Below are 17,829 nucleotides of genomic sequence, written 5' to 3'. Positions count from 1 at the left end.
TATGTTTGTGCTGACAAATATAATTTCTGAACCCCCCCGTGTACAGTCATTCTGCCTATATGTCACCGTATAATGTAACAAGATATACTAACATGTTGCCGATGTGCAATATGATAACTCATACTTACATTTAAAGGCTTTGGGTGAGGTTTCGCTTGTCTGAATCTTTGGGGCAAGCAAGCGTTTGCCGAAAACCTGAGCATCAAAACTTGCATAATCAAAGGTAACCTTGGAGTATTTCTCCAGTTCCTTGGCTAAATTGGCTCTTGGCGTTGCAGGAACCATGTTAGGCCTATAGCTGCCATACTGGGGAATCTCCAGCTGCTTCACAAAGCACATGGGCCTAGGAATAGAGTATAATCAGTCAACGGCAAGCAGGTTTGAGGATTATAAATATAGCAGAGCTATGGCTAGCTTATGCCTCCATACACAATACATAAATGTTTCTCTTCTATACTCTGGAATGCCTGATCAGACCGAGAGCTTCTGTGTCCTCCATGAGAGAGACTCTGCCAGACTACTCTGGCAGCGGCATATCTTGGGGAGAGCAAAATTTTGAGCCGCTGAATTTCAACTGGCTGGATCTTTCTCTCCCCCGACATAATCTGTCGCAAAGTCGTGAGGCCTTCATACATATTAGACTTTCGGCTGGTCCTGCAGCTATGTGCTCGTCTATCTTCAGTCTAAAATGTATCAGGGCCTTTAAATTTTTATTTTAGGTACAGTTGTGCCTTGAAAGTTGGGTCCCCCCATAAATACAACAATACATTAGTCCCTCCCGTTAGACATAAAAGCCAGGTAAAAGTGAAGAGCAAAAGGGTAACAATGTTTTGAACTTTTGACTGTCAGGCTCCATATCTCACCATCCAATTCTGCTTTGAACTTGACACTGCTATAATTCTATAGACAATCATCTTGGCTAATCTCATTACCTAAATTTGACTTGCAACTATTTAGCATATTAGTTCTGCAGACTCTTGTCATATCACTGCATTGTTACTGTTTTGCTCCTAATGATCTAAATTTTATTTTTTACTCTTTTGATAGTATTTTGTAAATCCACCTGTAAATCCACCTTTGACTTTCAACACTGCCTGAATCCTTCTGGACATGCTCTCGATCAGATTCAAACATGTGTCAACCGAAATGTTATCTCGGGTCTCTTCTACACATTCCCAAAGTTGGTGCATACTGGTTGACTCATTTGGGTATGTATACAGTTTTTTCTTCAACTCTACCTACAAGTGTTTGATTGGTTTGAGGTCTGAGGACTGTGGGAGCCAATCCAGCACCGCTACTTCATTGTCTTTGAACCATTTCTTCACCAATCTCAACATATGTTTCGTGATATTGTCCTGTTGGAACACTATGTTGTCTTTTTCATACCCATAGTACTTGAGTATATGAAGTAACTCATCATGTAGGATACTCACATATAGCTCAGCATTGAGACCACCAATGAAACTGATCAAGTAGCCAATGCCTTTCACTGTGAAACAACCATATATCATCAGGCATCCTCCACCGATTTTGATTGTTCCTTCAATTTCTCAATCTGTTAGCCCCTTTTACTCTCGTTTCTTTCAAACACATTTGCACTCATCAGACCCTAGCCTATTGACTTTCGTCTCATCACTCCAAATCACCCGTCTCAAATCTTTAAATGTCCACTTTTCCTATTTGCTTGCAAAACCGACACTTCTTATGATAATATTGAAGTTGAGGTTTCTTCACCTATTTTCAGGCCACCATTCCAGACTTGTGTAATGTCGCCGCACGGTGCATGCATCAACATCTGTGATCTCTCTATTATGAAGCATACGAGCCACCACGACTGATGTGTTTGTCGCTCCAGAACTGATAGACCATGGGATGAGCCGAGTTGTTGACTCCAATATTTTGCCTGGACGTCCAACTTTTGGCTTCTGAATGGATGGCTGGACCTAATTTTCTATTCTTCCAACTGTCATGGCACTCCAATGATGCAGTTTGGCAATTTTCTTGGCCAAGAGACCACTATTGTTGAGTTGGATGATGCTGTTTCTCTTTTCTTGGGAAATCTTCATGGCTGCTCCTCGATTCTAACCAGTGACCTTTCACTTGGGAATCAACCTAATAACACACTGAGCTATTAAGGAATGTGAGAACAGGTTGTAATTTGAAGTACTCAGGAAGAAAAAGATTTGTCCACCAACAGGAGCAAAGCAGTAACAATGCAATGACATGACAAGAATCTGCATAACTAATAATATGCTAAATAGTTGCAAGCCAAATTTATGTATGAGATAGCCAAGATGATGGTAGTCACACGATCTAAGCAGTAGTGGATGGTGAGACAAGCCTGAAAGTCAAAAGTTTAAAACATTGTTATCCTTTTAATCGCCACTGTATATCAGCCTCTTGTAACCCTCCTATATCTCTAGAGCAGGGATTGTGATTTCTGTCTTAAGGCCGCCATACACATTAGACTAATGTCGACTGAGCTTGCCAATATCGATGGGTTTGCCTGACAGTCTAATGTGTATGGGGGCTCCAGCTGATCATTGGTTGGGAGAGATGTCAATTGCGCATAGCTGATTTCGATCTGCCAATCGCATTGAAAACACAGGAGTGCTTGGGCAACGCAGTGCGCCTTTGTATGGGAGAGTTTTTTGATATTTATGTGGGCCAAACAATCAGCCAAAGCGTTGTTTGACCACCAGCCATTTAATGTATATGCCCAGCTTTACTTCTCAGGATTGGTAACACGTAACATCTCCATACTCAGCTACTCAATTTTCAAAGGGAAAGTTAAAGATAAAACCAATAAACCTTTGGTGTGGCTACTTGACATGCACTTTGGGATGCCCTATTAAAGCTTGTGCAATGTCTGGTCTTACCTGAGTATCCTGTCTGAGTTTGTATTATTTTTGGTGAGATCTCCAGGCTGTTGCTGCTTCTCATGGGATCTGGCCAATTTTTCAGCTGCAGCAATGGGGCACCCAGATAAACTACAAACCAATGAAAAAAAAAAGTAAACTAAAATGATATGTTTCAGAATGAGAATGCATTTCGGAGCCTCTAGAAATGGTCCACTACCTCCTATGTGTGTTTCTATTGCTGTTCACGTGGCCCTGTCCTGTGCAGCCGGGCGTTGGACACTTGAGTACATTCTCGTGCATGGCCAGAACTGTAAAAATGAAATGAAATAATAAGATTAACTATTCAAGATTAATTGATTGTGATTAATAATAATCATTAATTATTTCTTATACACTATCCTTTATAAAGTGAATTGTGCTTTGAATGTGAAAACCATTGTTCACATAAGTCAGAAACGTGTCCATAGAGTTGTCACTACCTTTCTACACTATCTTAGCTACCCATACAAAAAACATTGAGCAGAAGGGGGAAAGTAGAACTGAAACAAGTTCAGAGAAGAGCTACCAGGATGGTGAGCAGACTGCAAAGTATGTCCTACGAGGAAGGGTTAAAGAATCTGGGAATGTTTAGCTTACAAAAAAGAAAGCTAAGAGGAGACTCAATAGCTGTCTACAAATATCTGAAGGGATGTCATAGTGTATAGGGATCATCCTTATTCTCATTTCCACATGGAAACAGAAGAAGTAATGGAATGAAATTGAATGGGAGGAAACACATATTAAATATTAATTTTTTGATAGTGAGAGTGAGGTTGATCAATAAGTGGAACAGGCTGTCACGAGAGGTGGTGTGGTGAGTTCTCCTTCAATGGTTTAGTGACTCCTACATAGAGCAAGGGGTTGGACACGATGACCCTGGAGGTCCTTTCCAACTCTAACATTCTATGATTCTATGAAGTAGACCACATAACAGACAGCAATGGGATTTAGGAAAATAAGGATGTGTCTTACTCTCCGGAGGGATCCTGTCCTTGTGTGGGCATCCTGAGAGGCTTCTGTGATGAGGGTATAGTCCCGTTACATGTCCGGTACCATCACAGCCAGGCGTTGGACATTTAATCTCTCTTTTTTCAGGTCTTGCTGCATCTTATAATAGAAATTACAATAAATAAATGATTACCTTATTTTCTGGCTATTTTCTTTACTGTTAGAATCCTTCCCCCAGCTCTGCCACTTGAATGCTCTTTCTACATACATTTTGGGTCTTGCTCCTGACTGTTGGGTCAGGATCAGACAGCTTGACGGATGAAAGATTATATGGTCTTGTATATAAAACAGCAAATAAACCGAATCTATATATGAATTAACCATCTGTCACTGCAAAGTCTCAGTGTGCCCTGTGACTATAAATGCACAAACTGCCTATTCCCAGTGAGACAGGGTAATTAGTCCTTATAAAAACATTTTTTTTTGTCCTGGATCCTCCAAGCAGCTGTTTACAGTTTTTTCAGACTTCTAAATATCCACATGTACATTAAATCGTGCTTTAGTAACACGGTTTTTTGTTATGTCTTTACTTGTTTTTTATTAATAATATTGTAGTATAATCGCTAGGACAATCACATCTCATTTTCCATTTTTAATTAAATGCCTGTATGTTACTGCTCCATTTAAAGGGAATCTATCAACGGGTTTTTGATATGAAATCTGACATCATTATGATGTAGGGACAGAGATCTCAATTCCTGTAATTTGTTACTTAGTTTACTGGGCGCAGCAGTAGTGATAAAAATCACAGTTTTCTCTGCTGCAGATCTAGCACTGCTCAGAATGCTGAGCCCTGTGTAATCCCGCCCACACTCCTGATTGTCGGCTTTCTATTTATACGGTCTATGTGCAGAAAGCACCAGGAGGCACAAGGCACCTAGTCATGTAGTGAAAATTTCCTGGTGATAAAACACTGATTTTATTGAAATAGCCTAGTAAGTGATACATCGCTGGAATCAGGGTCTCTGCCCCTACATCTTGCTGCTGTCAGATTACATAGCAAAACCTGGTGACAGATTGCTTTTAATGTAGTGATGGTAAGTGTTTCTATTACACATTTTACTACTTTTAATGAAAAAAGTAACAATATCAATCATTTCCTTTTTGTTTTTCACAAACTCCACATTGTTAAGGTGAAGGAAAAAGGTAAAGTTCTGTATGACTTTTCCCTTTCGTGGCTGAGATCTTACTAATAAAATAACTTATGATCTTTTTTTATTTAAAAAAAGTTATATTCCTTCCGCTTCAGCAAAACTGTCCCCTCCCACCTTCCGACAAGGAGTCAAATACTAAATTTGCTGCACTGAGATATAGAAAAAATTTCAGGACAAAGCTGAAAATGACACAGGGAATCAATGGGTGAGATCGTTTTCCCTTTCACGTTTGGCTAATCTGTTTCCGGTAAACCAGCAGACGGCCACAAAGAGATTATTTTACACCGTGGCAACACTGCTGGGAGAGTCATATTCTTAAAGCTTTCAGTTGGATAAAGGAGAGGAAGTGGAGAGGGAGAACTAGCTTGTAAATTGCTTATGAAGCAGAAAATTTTGCTTATCACCCTTGGCAACGGCATAATGAACTTCAATCTGCAGAAATACGCAATGTACATTTTTTTTCCCTTTTTTGCAAAAATGTGTTAACATCTACAGATAGGAAATATGATTTTCTAGGACATATTTTTTTTGCAGTGTTGTTTCCAAGCTGTTCCGCTTGGAGTAAAGCGTTCAATTATAATTTTACAGACTTTCTAGACCGAATTTGATATTCATTGCTAGATTTAAGTCTCTTAAGCCAAAAAAATATCGTTTCTGCTTCAGCTTCCTTTCTTTATACTTGCAGCAATTTTACATTTTTCTAAACTTTTCATGATTTCCACCACATATTAATCTTAATGTAGTGACAACTACTGTCTTTTTCATGATCAAAAAGTTCAGAAGTTGTCACAACTAGCTGAAGGAAACCTTGCGATATTATAGTGGCTGCAGAACGGAATAAAAAGATTTGTTTGTTTTTTTTATTTCACCTCTCCATTGCACTCCAGTTAACATTAGGCTGCGCACTCCACCTGGCAGGACCTGTGGACTCAGGTCATGTGTCCTTCTGCATTTCTATGTTGCTGCCTGCTTTTGATTGGTCAGCGTCATAGAAGAGGAAAAAGTACACGCCCCTACTGAATACTATCTAATAACACCCACTTGGACTTAATTAAAGTTAACTAATTGGGTGCCATGCATTTGACTGCTAATATCTCCATAACGGTGAGGTGAAATAAAAAAGAAAACCATTTTATTCCGCTTGACAGCCATTATTACATTGTGTGTTCAGTTCAACATGAAAAATTTGGTTAAAGGTCCTCTTTTCTATGGCACTGCTGAAGCATGTATTTTTAGGATTGTGTTTCGTGCAGTTCCTCTGTTATTTCTCCTGGAAATTTATATATAACTTGACAACTGGGTGCAACCATTTCCCATTTCCCTTGTCAATAGGTGTGACCCTTCACAGTCTGGCATTGTCACCGCTGATTGGACTGTGTCAGAGGTGTGTAAGGACACACCCTTTTGACAAGAGGAATGGTAACAATCTGTTGTTATTTATACGTTTCCACGAGGAATAACAGAGGAATGGCACAGAGTATATTTGTAAGAAAAAATGCTATAGTAATGTTATTTACCATAAAAGCTTTTCCTCATTGTGTCTATCGACCGATTCTGCTTCTCTTCAGTTTGGTAATTCTTGATGGTGTCTGGTGTGGTCCTGCTCTGTTCCCGGACGACTTTCACTTGTTCAGCCTTCAAGGCGATCGCTTGTTCTAGAAGGCCAAGGTTTCCCCGCGTCATCATGTCGTACATTTCTGATTCATCTGTTACAGCCGATTTTTGAGAATGGCTATCATCATCCTTATCATCATCTGACCTGACTTCCACAATGACTGAATATTCTGGTTTTGGGCTAAATTGTCCTTCACAGTGGATTTTGGGGGAGTCCTGAGAAGTGTGAGGGGCATCTTGGCTCATCATTTCAGAAGAGTGTTCTTCTGCTTCTTCATCATCATCCAGGTCATCATCGTCTTCATCGTCTTCATCAACATCATCATCATCATCCTCTTCATCGTCATCTTCATCATCCATATCCTTCTTGCAAGTCTCATCACAATGTATGTCATCTCGGGGTTCAAGACAAGACTCGCTGCTGGGCTCACTGGTGACTTCAATGACTTCTTCAGCATCTTCTGTCTGTATGATGATCTCCTTGTCGCACTCCTCTTCCACCGCTGCTTCCTCTACTTCCGGTTGAACTATCTGTACTAAACCAGAGCTTGATTTAGGGGTCTCCAGTTCACTTTCTGGTAAATGTCCCTCTGAAACCAATGTTTGTTTTGCTATTTGGCCCAAGTTTAATAGAGAATTGGCAATGATTTCTTGATAGCTGCTGTATGTGGCTTTTGTGGGGGTCTCGTCGCTCGTTGGACGTTCTTCATAAGTTGTTTTAGCAGGAGAGGTTTCACCTGCGACCAAAGAAAGAGAAGTGGAAAAAAAAAGTTTATCTTCTTTCTGCCTAGAGTTATTATTCTGTGAAATATAAATAATTATGTTACTAGAAAGCTTAAAGGAAACTCAAAGCATGCTGCTCAAACTGCGGTAGGTTTCAGAGAAAAACATAGCTTGAATGCTCGACAAGGGACCATCAGGAGAGATGAGATAAGTCCGATGCAATCCCTGGCCAGATTCTCACCTCCCTTTTTTGGTGATTGACAGGTCTCTCCTTATGTACACATATAGAGGAAACCTGTCAATTAACTGGAGTAGTGCGAGATGCGGAATTTCAAACTGTGCTTCCTCAGAAACACTGGAGCACTTCAGAGAAAAACATACCTGGCTGCAACTGTGCAGTCCGGCTGCTTTTCATGCTGCCCATGTTTTGGGCAGCCTGAAATGAGTGTCAGTTTTCCTTTAAAGAGTAACTAAGCCTTTATCACTTTTTTGATATTTCAGTGCCCTTTAATTGTAAGCAGATTGGCGGAGGTCTAAGTCTTAAGACCCCTTCCGATTCCTCCCACCCCCCTCCATTCTCCCACTGAGATGCACAGTTCAGGTTATAGGGGTGCACAGCTCCTGTCTGAGCAAACACGTATAGAGGAGTACGGATTCAATATAAAGCATGGATAGATCGCTTATGCTTTGTATTGAATTGGTGCCCTGGTCAGTATGTGCGTTCAGGCAGGAGCTGCACACCCCTCAGAGAGTTTTTTGAGTGATCGGTGAGAACTCAGGACCCAAATCCCCACTATTTTGCTTGCTATTAAGAGGGCATTCAAATATAAAAAAAATGCTAAACATTCAGTTAATCTTTAACTGAAATAAAACCTTGATTAGCAATATCAAAGATTAGTGACAACAAGGTAGCATGAAATCCCAAATGTATCACTTTTTTTTACCAATAAATGTCACATATTAAGATTCCTCTTTTTATGACTGTTTTTGTTCTTTTACTTTCTATATTTATTGTATATTTTTTTATTGCAAATGATTTTATTTATTTTCTGTACATGGTTATGGAGGTGGCTATCTTTTTTGAGTTGCAGAGATAACTACGTCAGCACATGTGCTCAATGAAGGACACCATGGATAACGTAAGACGCGTCATCCACCCGAAGCAAGAAGGAAGGCGGCATCGCAAGAAGAGAGATGGAACTGGATCAAGACCAGCGACGTCGATTGGATCGGACCGTGCTGTCTGTGAGTATAGTAAAAGGTCTTTTTTTGTGATCTGCAGAGGGGTCAGGGAACAGCATTGCACGTGAAAGCTTACAGGTGCTGGCCCTACTTTATATGGGAAAAAATGGTGACACGTTACCTTTAAATTTTTACATGAAAATGTAACAATAAATCACTAAAAAATTCCCCATTGTAATAATATTTTTAACCTTTTAAAATATGTTTTACTTTGGGTCAGGATAAATTCACTAAAAGAGAATGCTTGCTGCAAACACTGATCCAGGGGCTTATAATAGGGTATCTGGCATAATGGAATGGATGGAGTGAAAATTTATATAGCACTCAGCTCAATATTATCCAGAACTGGATTCAATGTCTCCATATTCTTATTAGGTGGGGATGAAATACCTTCTCTAGGTTCTGGGCTTGGAGACTCTTTCATTTCAGGGTTTTCAGATTCTTCTTCGGTCTCCACCAATGTCCCATCAGAGTCCTCAGAGCCAGACTCCTCATCTATGATCTCTGTGTCCTCGCTACCATCACTGTCCATATTGTAGCCCTCATCCAGAGCCAGTTTCAGAGGATGTGACTTCCTCTTCGATGCTGGGTGTTCGGTCTCTGTATCTTGCACCTTGCGCTTTCGAGCCAAAGGGCAGTTCTGTAAACTGTAAAAAGACAACAGGAAATATAAAATTCTCCATAATTTATATTCACCGATCACTCCTCCTAATGGAAGAGCAGTGATGGAGACTTAATGTCTGCTAGAGGAACATTCAAGGATTTCACCAAAATTACCTTCTGTGTCTTGCATACTTTCCACTGATGTGTCCTGAGCCAATACAGCCTGGGGTGGGACAGCTTGAAATGAGAGAGAAAACCACTATTACTATATCGCCTGCTGCTTGTGTCTCAATTTCTCCTCATCTCACTCGGATGATGAACCACATAACCTGGCCTCCAAGTGCTTCATACCTAATGAAACACTTCACCTCCCTTAATTAATTGAGTGCTTCATTATAGTTTTATAGCGTATGCTTAATTAAAGATTTGTATGTGCACGGCACAAAGTAAGGCACCTTTACTTTCTACATTAACTCTGTGACTTCGAGGAAGGAAACCTTTATAGAACGGTGGTGACACAGGTTTGAGGATCACAGCTGGAGCCCAGAGGTCCAAGACGTGGAGATGATGTAACTCATAAATGGAAGGTTGTAGCCAGATCGCCACATACGGCTCATGAAGTGCAGGGACACGGGACTCTGTTTTGACCAAACGAGAAAAATCCAAAAGAAAAAGTGGTTCCAGCTCCTAATAAACTATGCGTTTCGAAACGCATTCCGACATCTTTTGTCTGAGCTGAATTACGACATATTCCATGACGCCTATAAAATCCATGTTGAGTACAAATATATTATGGTATCCATATCTGTACCTGTATTGGGTTTATAGGCATCATGGATCAGACAAAGGATGCCAGAGTGCGTTCGAAACACGTAGCGTTTTTTTTCTGGGATTAATATGGAATCTAGTTTTTATCACATTTTATCAGGAGCTGGAACCACTTTTTCTTTCTAAAAAAAATCGAAGCAAAATGATGTACGTGACAATGCACAGTGCCATCCTTGCTGTCCGTGGTTCTGATCTATGATGGCAAAACCGCGGGGTGGTGTCATTGTTGCTAAGAGCCTCAACGTCTCGACATAATCAAATGGCATCAGTATTTGCAAGACCGCAGATATCAATCACACTGGGCAGTTCATTATGATAGGCTGTAAAGGGAGCGGGATAATTGCTTGTGATGGGAGTATGGGCAGTACGTGTGAGAAGCAGGGACATTATGGCTATAAAAAAAAAAACACAGAAAAAATATCCTCTCTCTGCTAATATATAATTTTATCTTTAAGTACACATGTTGGCAACACGGTGGAGGCTGCCAATTACCGTCTGAACTCCTATTTATGAGAACAGAGCCTACAGATTCAGTGAAGTCTAAATGTAGCTGTATGGAAGAGGAAGATGAGAACGGAAAACCCTGATAATAATTACGTCGCCTAATTGTGCAATTTTTCATTGCGCTACTTTTTATCTTTTAAAGCTGCCATGAAGTTACTATGATTGCAAAACCTTCACAGCCCAAAGACAATTCATTACAAAGCAAGATGAGCATGGGCGGTCACAGCCGGAAACCTTACACGTGGGTTGTGAAGCTGTAGGAAATAGAACGGGACTTGGAAGAGGATGTCATTCGGGTTTTGAGGACTTACCTCACTTCCTGTCCGACAATCTCGACTGGAATACCTGAACACAGATCAAAGATAAAAAGGAGTTAGGCGGTTACATTCATGAAAGGACGTCGGGTGTGTTTAGTGGGTGAGCCGCTGTCACCTTGGTTGTAAGGATGCAGACTATGATTTCCTTATATTGATTGACTTTCTACTTCAGTACAATTTCCCCTGGCATGCCATTCTTATTTCCATAGTGAATTGTTTAAGTTTTATCTCATCTCTCCTACATACCTGGATTATTACTTCCAGTTTTTTTCCTTTGGTTCACCGACAAACGCGTGTCAATTGTGTCCTCTGTGTTGGGACAATTAACCTTTTTTTTTTACTTTTAATCATTTTTGCAATAAAAGTTATTTATTATTTGGATTACTTTTTCCTGTCCTTGACTTAATCAATATTGGTCTCTGCATCAATAGATTTGGCATCAGCTGGTGACATACGGAGCATGTCGTTTACTTGTGTCCTACCTTACTTTGGTGCTAGTGAATGATTGAGCTGAAGGGTTTTGTCTTATCAAAGAAGGTGACGCAGCTCTAACTTGACATTATTGAGGTGAGAACATACTGTGGAGCACCCATGTACTACCACTTGCAAGGGTCTCTATGCAGGGTTTCAGCAGGAGCGGTAACCACAATGCACCAAACTAAGCCACCCAACTACACTGTGCACATAATGGCATCTCTAAGTGGAAATTGAGAGGAATTTTTAATTCTATAGTTTGCTGCTTGTTGCTCAGGTTGCCAGCCTAGGATATAATATAGGTTCAAAACGCATCGGAATATCCCGTTGTTTTTAAATATACTTGCTCCTTCCTTTAATATTTTTTTAATATCTATATATATAAAATTGAATCTATGTGTGTATCACCAACCAGTCACTAAGCATCTTTCATTTCCCAAGAGCTGTTTAAAAGAAGCTGAGCTGTGATTGGTTGCTATGAGCAACAATTTTCCCACTCCACAACACCTCAGCAGACGCTGACCGCGTGGGAGAAATCTAGCATCCCCGGGAACATAAGCTCCCAGCCATTGTCTGCCCCCCAGAAAGGAGCAGAGAGCACATGACAGAAATGAAACCCCTCCTCCCGTGCCCATATACCCATCACATATCCTCCATCCCATAGGCACATCTTCCCTCTTAAAGGATCTCTGGTATGGAAGTCAGGGCAAATCCCTCAGCGCTCTGATTCTGATCCCAGGCTTCTATTAAAGGGATCATTTGTATGGAAGTCAGGGCAAATCCATCCAGCGCTTTGTTTCCGACCCCAGGCCTCTCTTAAAGGGATCCCCAGTATAGAAGTTAGGGCAGTTCCACTCAGCGTTCTGGTTCTGACCCCAGGCTCTGTTAAAGGGATCTCCTGTATGGAAGTTAGGGCAAATCCCTCAGCGCTCTGATTCTGACCCCAGGATTCTATTAAAGGGATCATTGGTATGGAAGTCAGGGCAATTCCACTCAGCGCTCTGGTGCTGAACCCAGTCTCTTTTAAAGGGATCAATGGTATGGAAGTTAGGCAATTCCACTCAGCGCTCTGGTTCCGACCCCAGGCCCCTCTTAAAGGGATCATTGGTATGGAAGTTAGGGCAATTCCACTCAGTGCTCTGATTCTGAAACCAGGCCTCTCTTAAAGGGATCCCCAGTATGGAAGTTAGGACCGTTCCATTCAGCGCTCTGGTTCTGATCCCAGGCTGACGGGATGGTGTGGGATATTAGGGGTAGTAGTCCGGTGCCTCTGGCTGACGGGATGGTGTGGGATATTAGGGGTAGTAGTCCGGTGCCTCTGGCTGATGGGATGATGTGGAATATTAGGGGTAGTAGTCTGGTGGCTCTGGCGGACGGGATGATGTGGGATATTAGGGGTAGTAGTCCGGTGGCTCTGGCTGACGGGATGGTGTGGGATATTAGGGGTAGTAGTCCGGTGCCTCTGGCTGATGGGATGATGTGGAATATTAGGGGTAGTAGTCTGGTAGCTCTGGCTGACGGGATGATGTGGGATATTAGGGGTAGTAGTCCGGTGGCTCTGGCGGACGGGATGATGTGGGATATTATAATCAGTGTGGCTGTGCGGAGTGGGCGGGGCTATGCACTCAGCTTTATAGATATAGATATATTCATTATAATTTGTTATAACTAACCGTAGCTAGTTACTATGACCGGGCAACGCCAGGCTCTTCAGCTAGTGATGGAATAAAAGTAGGTGAGTCAGGATGCCGAGTCAGGTTTCCAGTTTTTCATTGTTTTAGTGAGGTTTCATGTTACCTAATACCAGACTAAGGTTTTGCTTTTTTCCGGGGCACCTCCAAGATGCAACAGGAGAACCAATGATTTGTACTGAGCTGATACACTTGTATAAATCAGAGGCGGCCGGTCTCTTAGGCATGAAGAGTGCACTTGCAAGTTCTTAGCTTCAAAGTTTGTAGTCAGTGCTGTGAAAACTTTCTGGAAAACTGGATCCTGCCCGAATCTTTCACTCTGTGTGCCTCCGATGGTACAGAGGCAAAGCTACCGCTGTTTGCAGTGTGGAAGGACGTACAATTCCGGCCTTCGGAGCGACCACGCTGCTGGTCTGAAATATCAATCTTCATGAGAAATATCAGTCTTCATGAAGGCACCGGCCTCCAGTAAGCATGAATCCGGAAGGCGGAAGATCAGTCATGTGAACACTCCTTTAAAGGTGGTTAGGTATACACTAAATTTGTAATATACATTAGGTCAAAACTATTGTGGCCCCAAAAGTTTATGAGAAGGCTAGAGGCTTCCCCAATAGATGTTCTCCAGTGAGAGAATTCTACCAAGAAAGAAATAATCCCATCCATTTTCCTCCATCTTGATGAGATGTGAAGACTACCTGAGGCTTTGATACCCCGGTAACAATGTAGATGCCTTCCTGCCTCCTTGATGAGATTCGAGCAGATCTGATTCCTCTGTTCTTCTCACAGCGGCAGCATGTGTGTGTCCCTGTATCTCACACTAGTTACGCTGTCAGTGGCGGCCCCCAGAGACCCCTCTCCTACACTGCTCTCTCAGCTGCCTCCACTCTGTACATTTGTAAGTAATTAAGAGCTTTCTAAAGTTCACATAGATAATGTTAATTAGAAATTAGTGTTGGCGTATTTTGTGAATGAACCCGCTGGTGTGTGATGTCATGGAGATAATGGAACAAGGAATGGGCAAGATCTTACCTCGGATTTTGGATCGCGTGCGGGTCCTTTTGTCATCATTTTCTACATTCATCTGAAGGAAAAGACATTTCAAGGCAATGGTAAAGAACCCTTGTAATACTGAACGGTAATATCTATTATGCTCTGCAGTCATTTGTCAGAGATAGCGCTCAGAGAATCATGATGACATACAAAGGGCTGCGCGGCCGACATGGGATGCAGCTGCCAATGTATTAAGGCACGAGTGCAGGGTTTAACTATTCCTCACACATAAGTGGTGTGGACATCTCAATTTCCATAGGCATAGCAACCACAATTGTGAGCAGCCAGGGTTAAAGGGAATCTGTCATCAGGTTTTTGCCATCTAATACGAGAGCAGCATGATGTAGAGACAGAGACCCTTGTTCCAGTGATGTGTCACTTACTGGGCTGTTTGCTGTAGTTTTCATAAAATCGTTGTGCTATCAGAGGACTAGTAAACCTGCTGCCATATAGTCCTCCATATTCATGAGCTCTGTATAACCCTGCCCCCACCACTGATTGGCAGCTGTCACTGTGCATAAGCAGAAAGCTGCCAATCAGTGGGCAGGGTTATGCAGAGCTTGGCACTCAGAGATCTGCTAGATTTGCAGCAGAGAAAACAATGATTTTATCAAAACTGCCACAAGTTGCCCAATAAGTGACTCATCGCTGGAATCCGTTTCTCTGTCTCTACCTTATGCTGCTCCCAAATGGGGAGCAAAAACTTGTTGACAGATTCCCTTTAAAGGGGTATTGCAGTGTAAGGGTATGTGCACATGTTGCGGATTCGTGTGCGGATCTGGAGCGGATTTGGCCCTGCGGATCCACAGCAGTTCTCAATGTGGTGTGCAGTACCATGTTATCCTATGGAAAACAAAAACCGCTGTGCACATGCTGCTGAAAATTCCGCGCAGAAACACAGTGGTTTATTTTCCGCAGCATGTCAGTTCTTTGTGCGGATTCCTCAGCGTTTTTACACCCATTCCATTATAGGAATCAGCAGGTGTAAAAACGCAGGGGAAATCCACACAAAATCCACTATAAATCCGCAGGTAAATTCTGCAGATTCTGCGCAGAAAGATCCGCACATGAATCCGCAACGTGTGCACATACCCTTAGCATGTTTTCACCTTTCCACTACTTCGGCGATAACTATTATATCGTTGTGGATATCGACGCTGGGACTCTCACGTTTTGCCAGAATGTGGGACTTGTGCCCTGCAGTCTCCCCTGTGACCGCCTGCTCTATAGAAGTCCATGGCACTGACAAGGATATTCGAGCACATGCGTTACCTGCCTCTCCATTCATCTCCTCCTGTCCACAGTCTTGAGCCGGTGGTGAATGGAAGAACACGGCTCTCATTTTTATAATATAACACGGCCGAGTGCAATCCGAAGTTTTAGCGGATAACACTCTGCCTAAAGTTATACTAAGGTGTCAGTGCAGATCTGCAATTTTTTTCTCATGCCAATTGAGCATGAGAAATCCATTTTAGCATGCTGCGAGTGGATCCAATAATAGGATTACGCGCACCCATACAAGTTTACGGGTGCGTGTGAAACATCGGATGTCATCTGAGTGCAGTCCGACTTATGTGGACGCAGACAATGGAGAAGACGGAGAAATTATGTTCTCCATCTTCTCCGAACCTGTGCTGCAATTCTCTCATGTGAGAGAATCGGATCACACTAAGGTGATACTCGGATCAAACTCTTGATAGAGTTTAAGAGAATATACGGACGGCAGTGTGAGCGATCTCTTACACTCAGTCTCAGCAGTGGGATGCGTTCCATCTAATAGTTACCAAATATCCATGGATTAGTAGTATCTTACGTCGTCCAGAATACCTCTTTGTTGCAATGCCATTCTTCAGTGTAAGAAAAGATGGGGTGAAAACTGTTTGACTCTCCTATTGAGGAATAGTGGCGTGTAGTGGTAGCCGAAGTGTTAGCGCCATTTTGTTTTTCGCTCTGGGTTTTCCTGTTTTTTGGTCAGGCCCAGGATATACTCATGGACATCTTGTAATGACTACGAGGAGCCATATGTGACACGACTGATTGTTCACACCTTCAGTATTTGGCAGTATTTTACCTCAGAATTTGTAAGCCAAAACCAGGAGAGGAACAATCAGAGGAAAAGTATAATAGAAACACGTCACCACTTCTGGATTTATCACCCACTCCTGGTTTTAGCTTACACATACTGAGGTAAAATACTGACCAAACACTGAAGGTGTGACCGTGGCCTTAGAAAGACTTTTAGCCAAGCCCGTCACTGTGACAGCATGACATTTTCTTATTGGATCAAACAGCCTCCCGACTAACCCCCTGACAAATGCATGATATCTAAATTCCCTCTGAGAGAGGATGCATGTTGCGTAGTCTCCATTTTGCTCTCTCCGGGGCACGGGCACTGAAGTTCTGCTTTGTATGTGTTTGCAGAGCAGAACACTTTCCATCCAATTTATTCTACTTGGATGCTCACTAGGCTCTTCTATTTCCTCAAGAAAAAAAGCCTTTGGAGAAATCTGCTTTCTAATTATTGTGTATGCGCTGCGTAGCATAGCCGTATCCACTGCTCTACATCCTAGGCGCTTGCTATGAGTAGACATTTTACTGGGTGGGATGATGTAAAAGGCTCACATCCCCCGTGTCTAGGATATAGATTAACGAGACGTTGGGTCATTACAGACAATTATAACCTGAATGTGATCCATGATAGCTTGGTGGTCCATGGGCAAGGATCAGTCACCTCTGTAAGTCTCCCCCCATCTAATTTAATTATTCCTGAGCCGCTCAGTTCATTAGTCATTAATTTCAGCCTGGGAGGACGCATTCTGCCGTCACCACAGAGATTGTGGCCTTGGGCAATTGCCTACTTTGGCTACAACTGGTCTAATTATGACATATCTGAATACAGGGGATTGTGGCATTCATTACATGAATAACTGTTATGGCTAAAGAACATTTTCGTTCTAAAATAAACAGAAATTCCTGGTTTATATATCCCCTTGTGTTTTCCTGTTACGTACAGTTGATAAAAATTCTATTGATCCATATCATGGTTATACGCATTTCTGAGAAAGTTGAGAGAGACTACCCGTGTAGCTGCCATTAGGCTAGGGCTGCATGGCGACATTGGCCTCGAAAGCCGTCGTGTGGCAGACGTTCGCTTAGTTCTGCTGCTACATCGCGGCACTACAGAAGTGAATGGGATTGTAACACCTATGGGACTTGCTTGCTGCGGTAATGTAGGTGCCGCAATGCAATCCCATTCACTTGCGATGTAGAGGACGCACTGAGCAAACCAGTCATGTGACAACTCTCATGGCCAAAGTCGCCATGTAGCCCTAGCCTTTATCTTACCACAAGGGTTGTCACCCAGCTCTCCAAACTCCTCAATGTCCGGTCTGGAGTTCTCCCATATTATAAAGGCTTGACTCTTTAGAAATTATGGGCGACACTCATAGTAGAGAGATAGATAGATATGGGATAGATATGGGATAGACAGATAGATAGATATTGGATAGATAGATATTAGATAGATAGATAGATAAATATGGGATAACTAGATAGATATTAGATAGATAGATAGATAGATAGATAGATAGATAGATAGATAGATAGATAGATAGATAGATATGTGGAAAAAGGGAAAAAGCAGCACAAAAATTGAACAGACAATGCGGGTGCAAGCCTTCCAGACATATACCAAGCCTCAAAAATAGTCCTCAAGATGAAA

General features: G+C 42.0%; 1 protein-coding gene across 3 annotated transcripts in view; it reads right to left on the bottom strand.

The window, feature by feature from the left end:
* Positions 1-17,829, bottom strand: part of MYT1 (myelin transcription factor 1) — a 94,935-nt gene that overhangs the window by 51,091 nt on the left and 26,015 nt on the right. For all 3 annotated transcript variants that reach the window (XM_073580869.1, XM_073580868.1, XM_073580870.1), the window contains 9 exons: positions 14,088-14,139; positions 10,888-10,921; positions 9,419-9,481; positions 9,032-9,288; positions 6,580-7,413; positions 3,873-4,007; positions 3,079-3,169; positions 2,880-2,990; positions 129-343 (listed from right to left, as the gene is read on the bottom strand). In XM_073580869.1, the coding sequence (XP_073436970.1) occupies positions 129-343; positions 2,880-2,990; positions 3,079-3,169; positions 3,873-4,007; positions 6,580-7,413; positions 9,032-9,288; positions 9,419-9,481; positions 10,888-10,921; positions 14,088-14,139 (1,792 nt within the window). The remainder of the gene's footprint in view (positions 1-128; positions 344-2,879; positions 2,991-3,078; positions 3,170-3,872; positions 4,008-6,579; positions 7,414-9,031; positions 9,289-9,418; positions 9,482-10,887; positions 10,922-14,087; positions 14,140-17,829) is intronic.

This window comes from Dendrobates tinctorius, unplaced genomic scaffold (assembly GCF_039654945.1).
Source record: "Dendrobates tinctorius isolate UK_male_01 unplaced genomic scaffold, ASM3965494v1 ptg000065l, whole genome shotgun sequence".
Taxonomy (NCBI): Eukaryota; Metazoa; Chordata; class Amphibia; order Anura; family Dendrobatidae; genus Dendrobates; species Dendrobates tinctorius.
The sequence above is the reverse complement of the archived record's forward strand: the minus strand, read 5'-3'. Positions and strand labels throughout refer to the sequence as shown.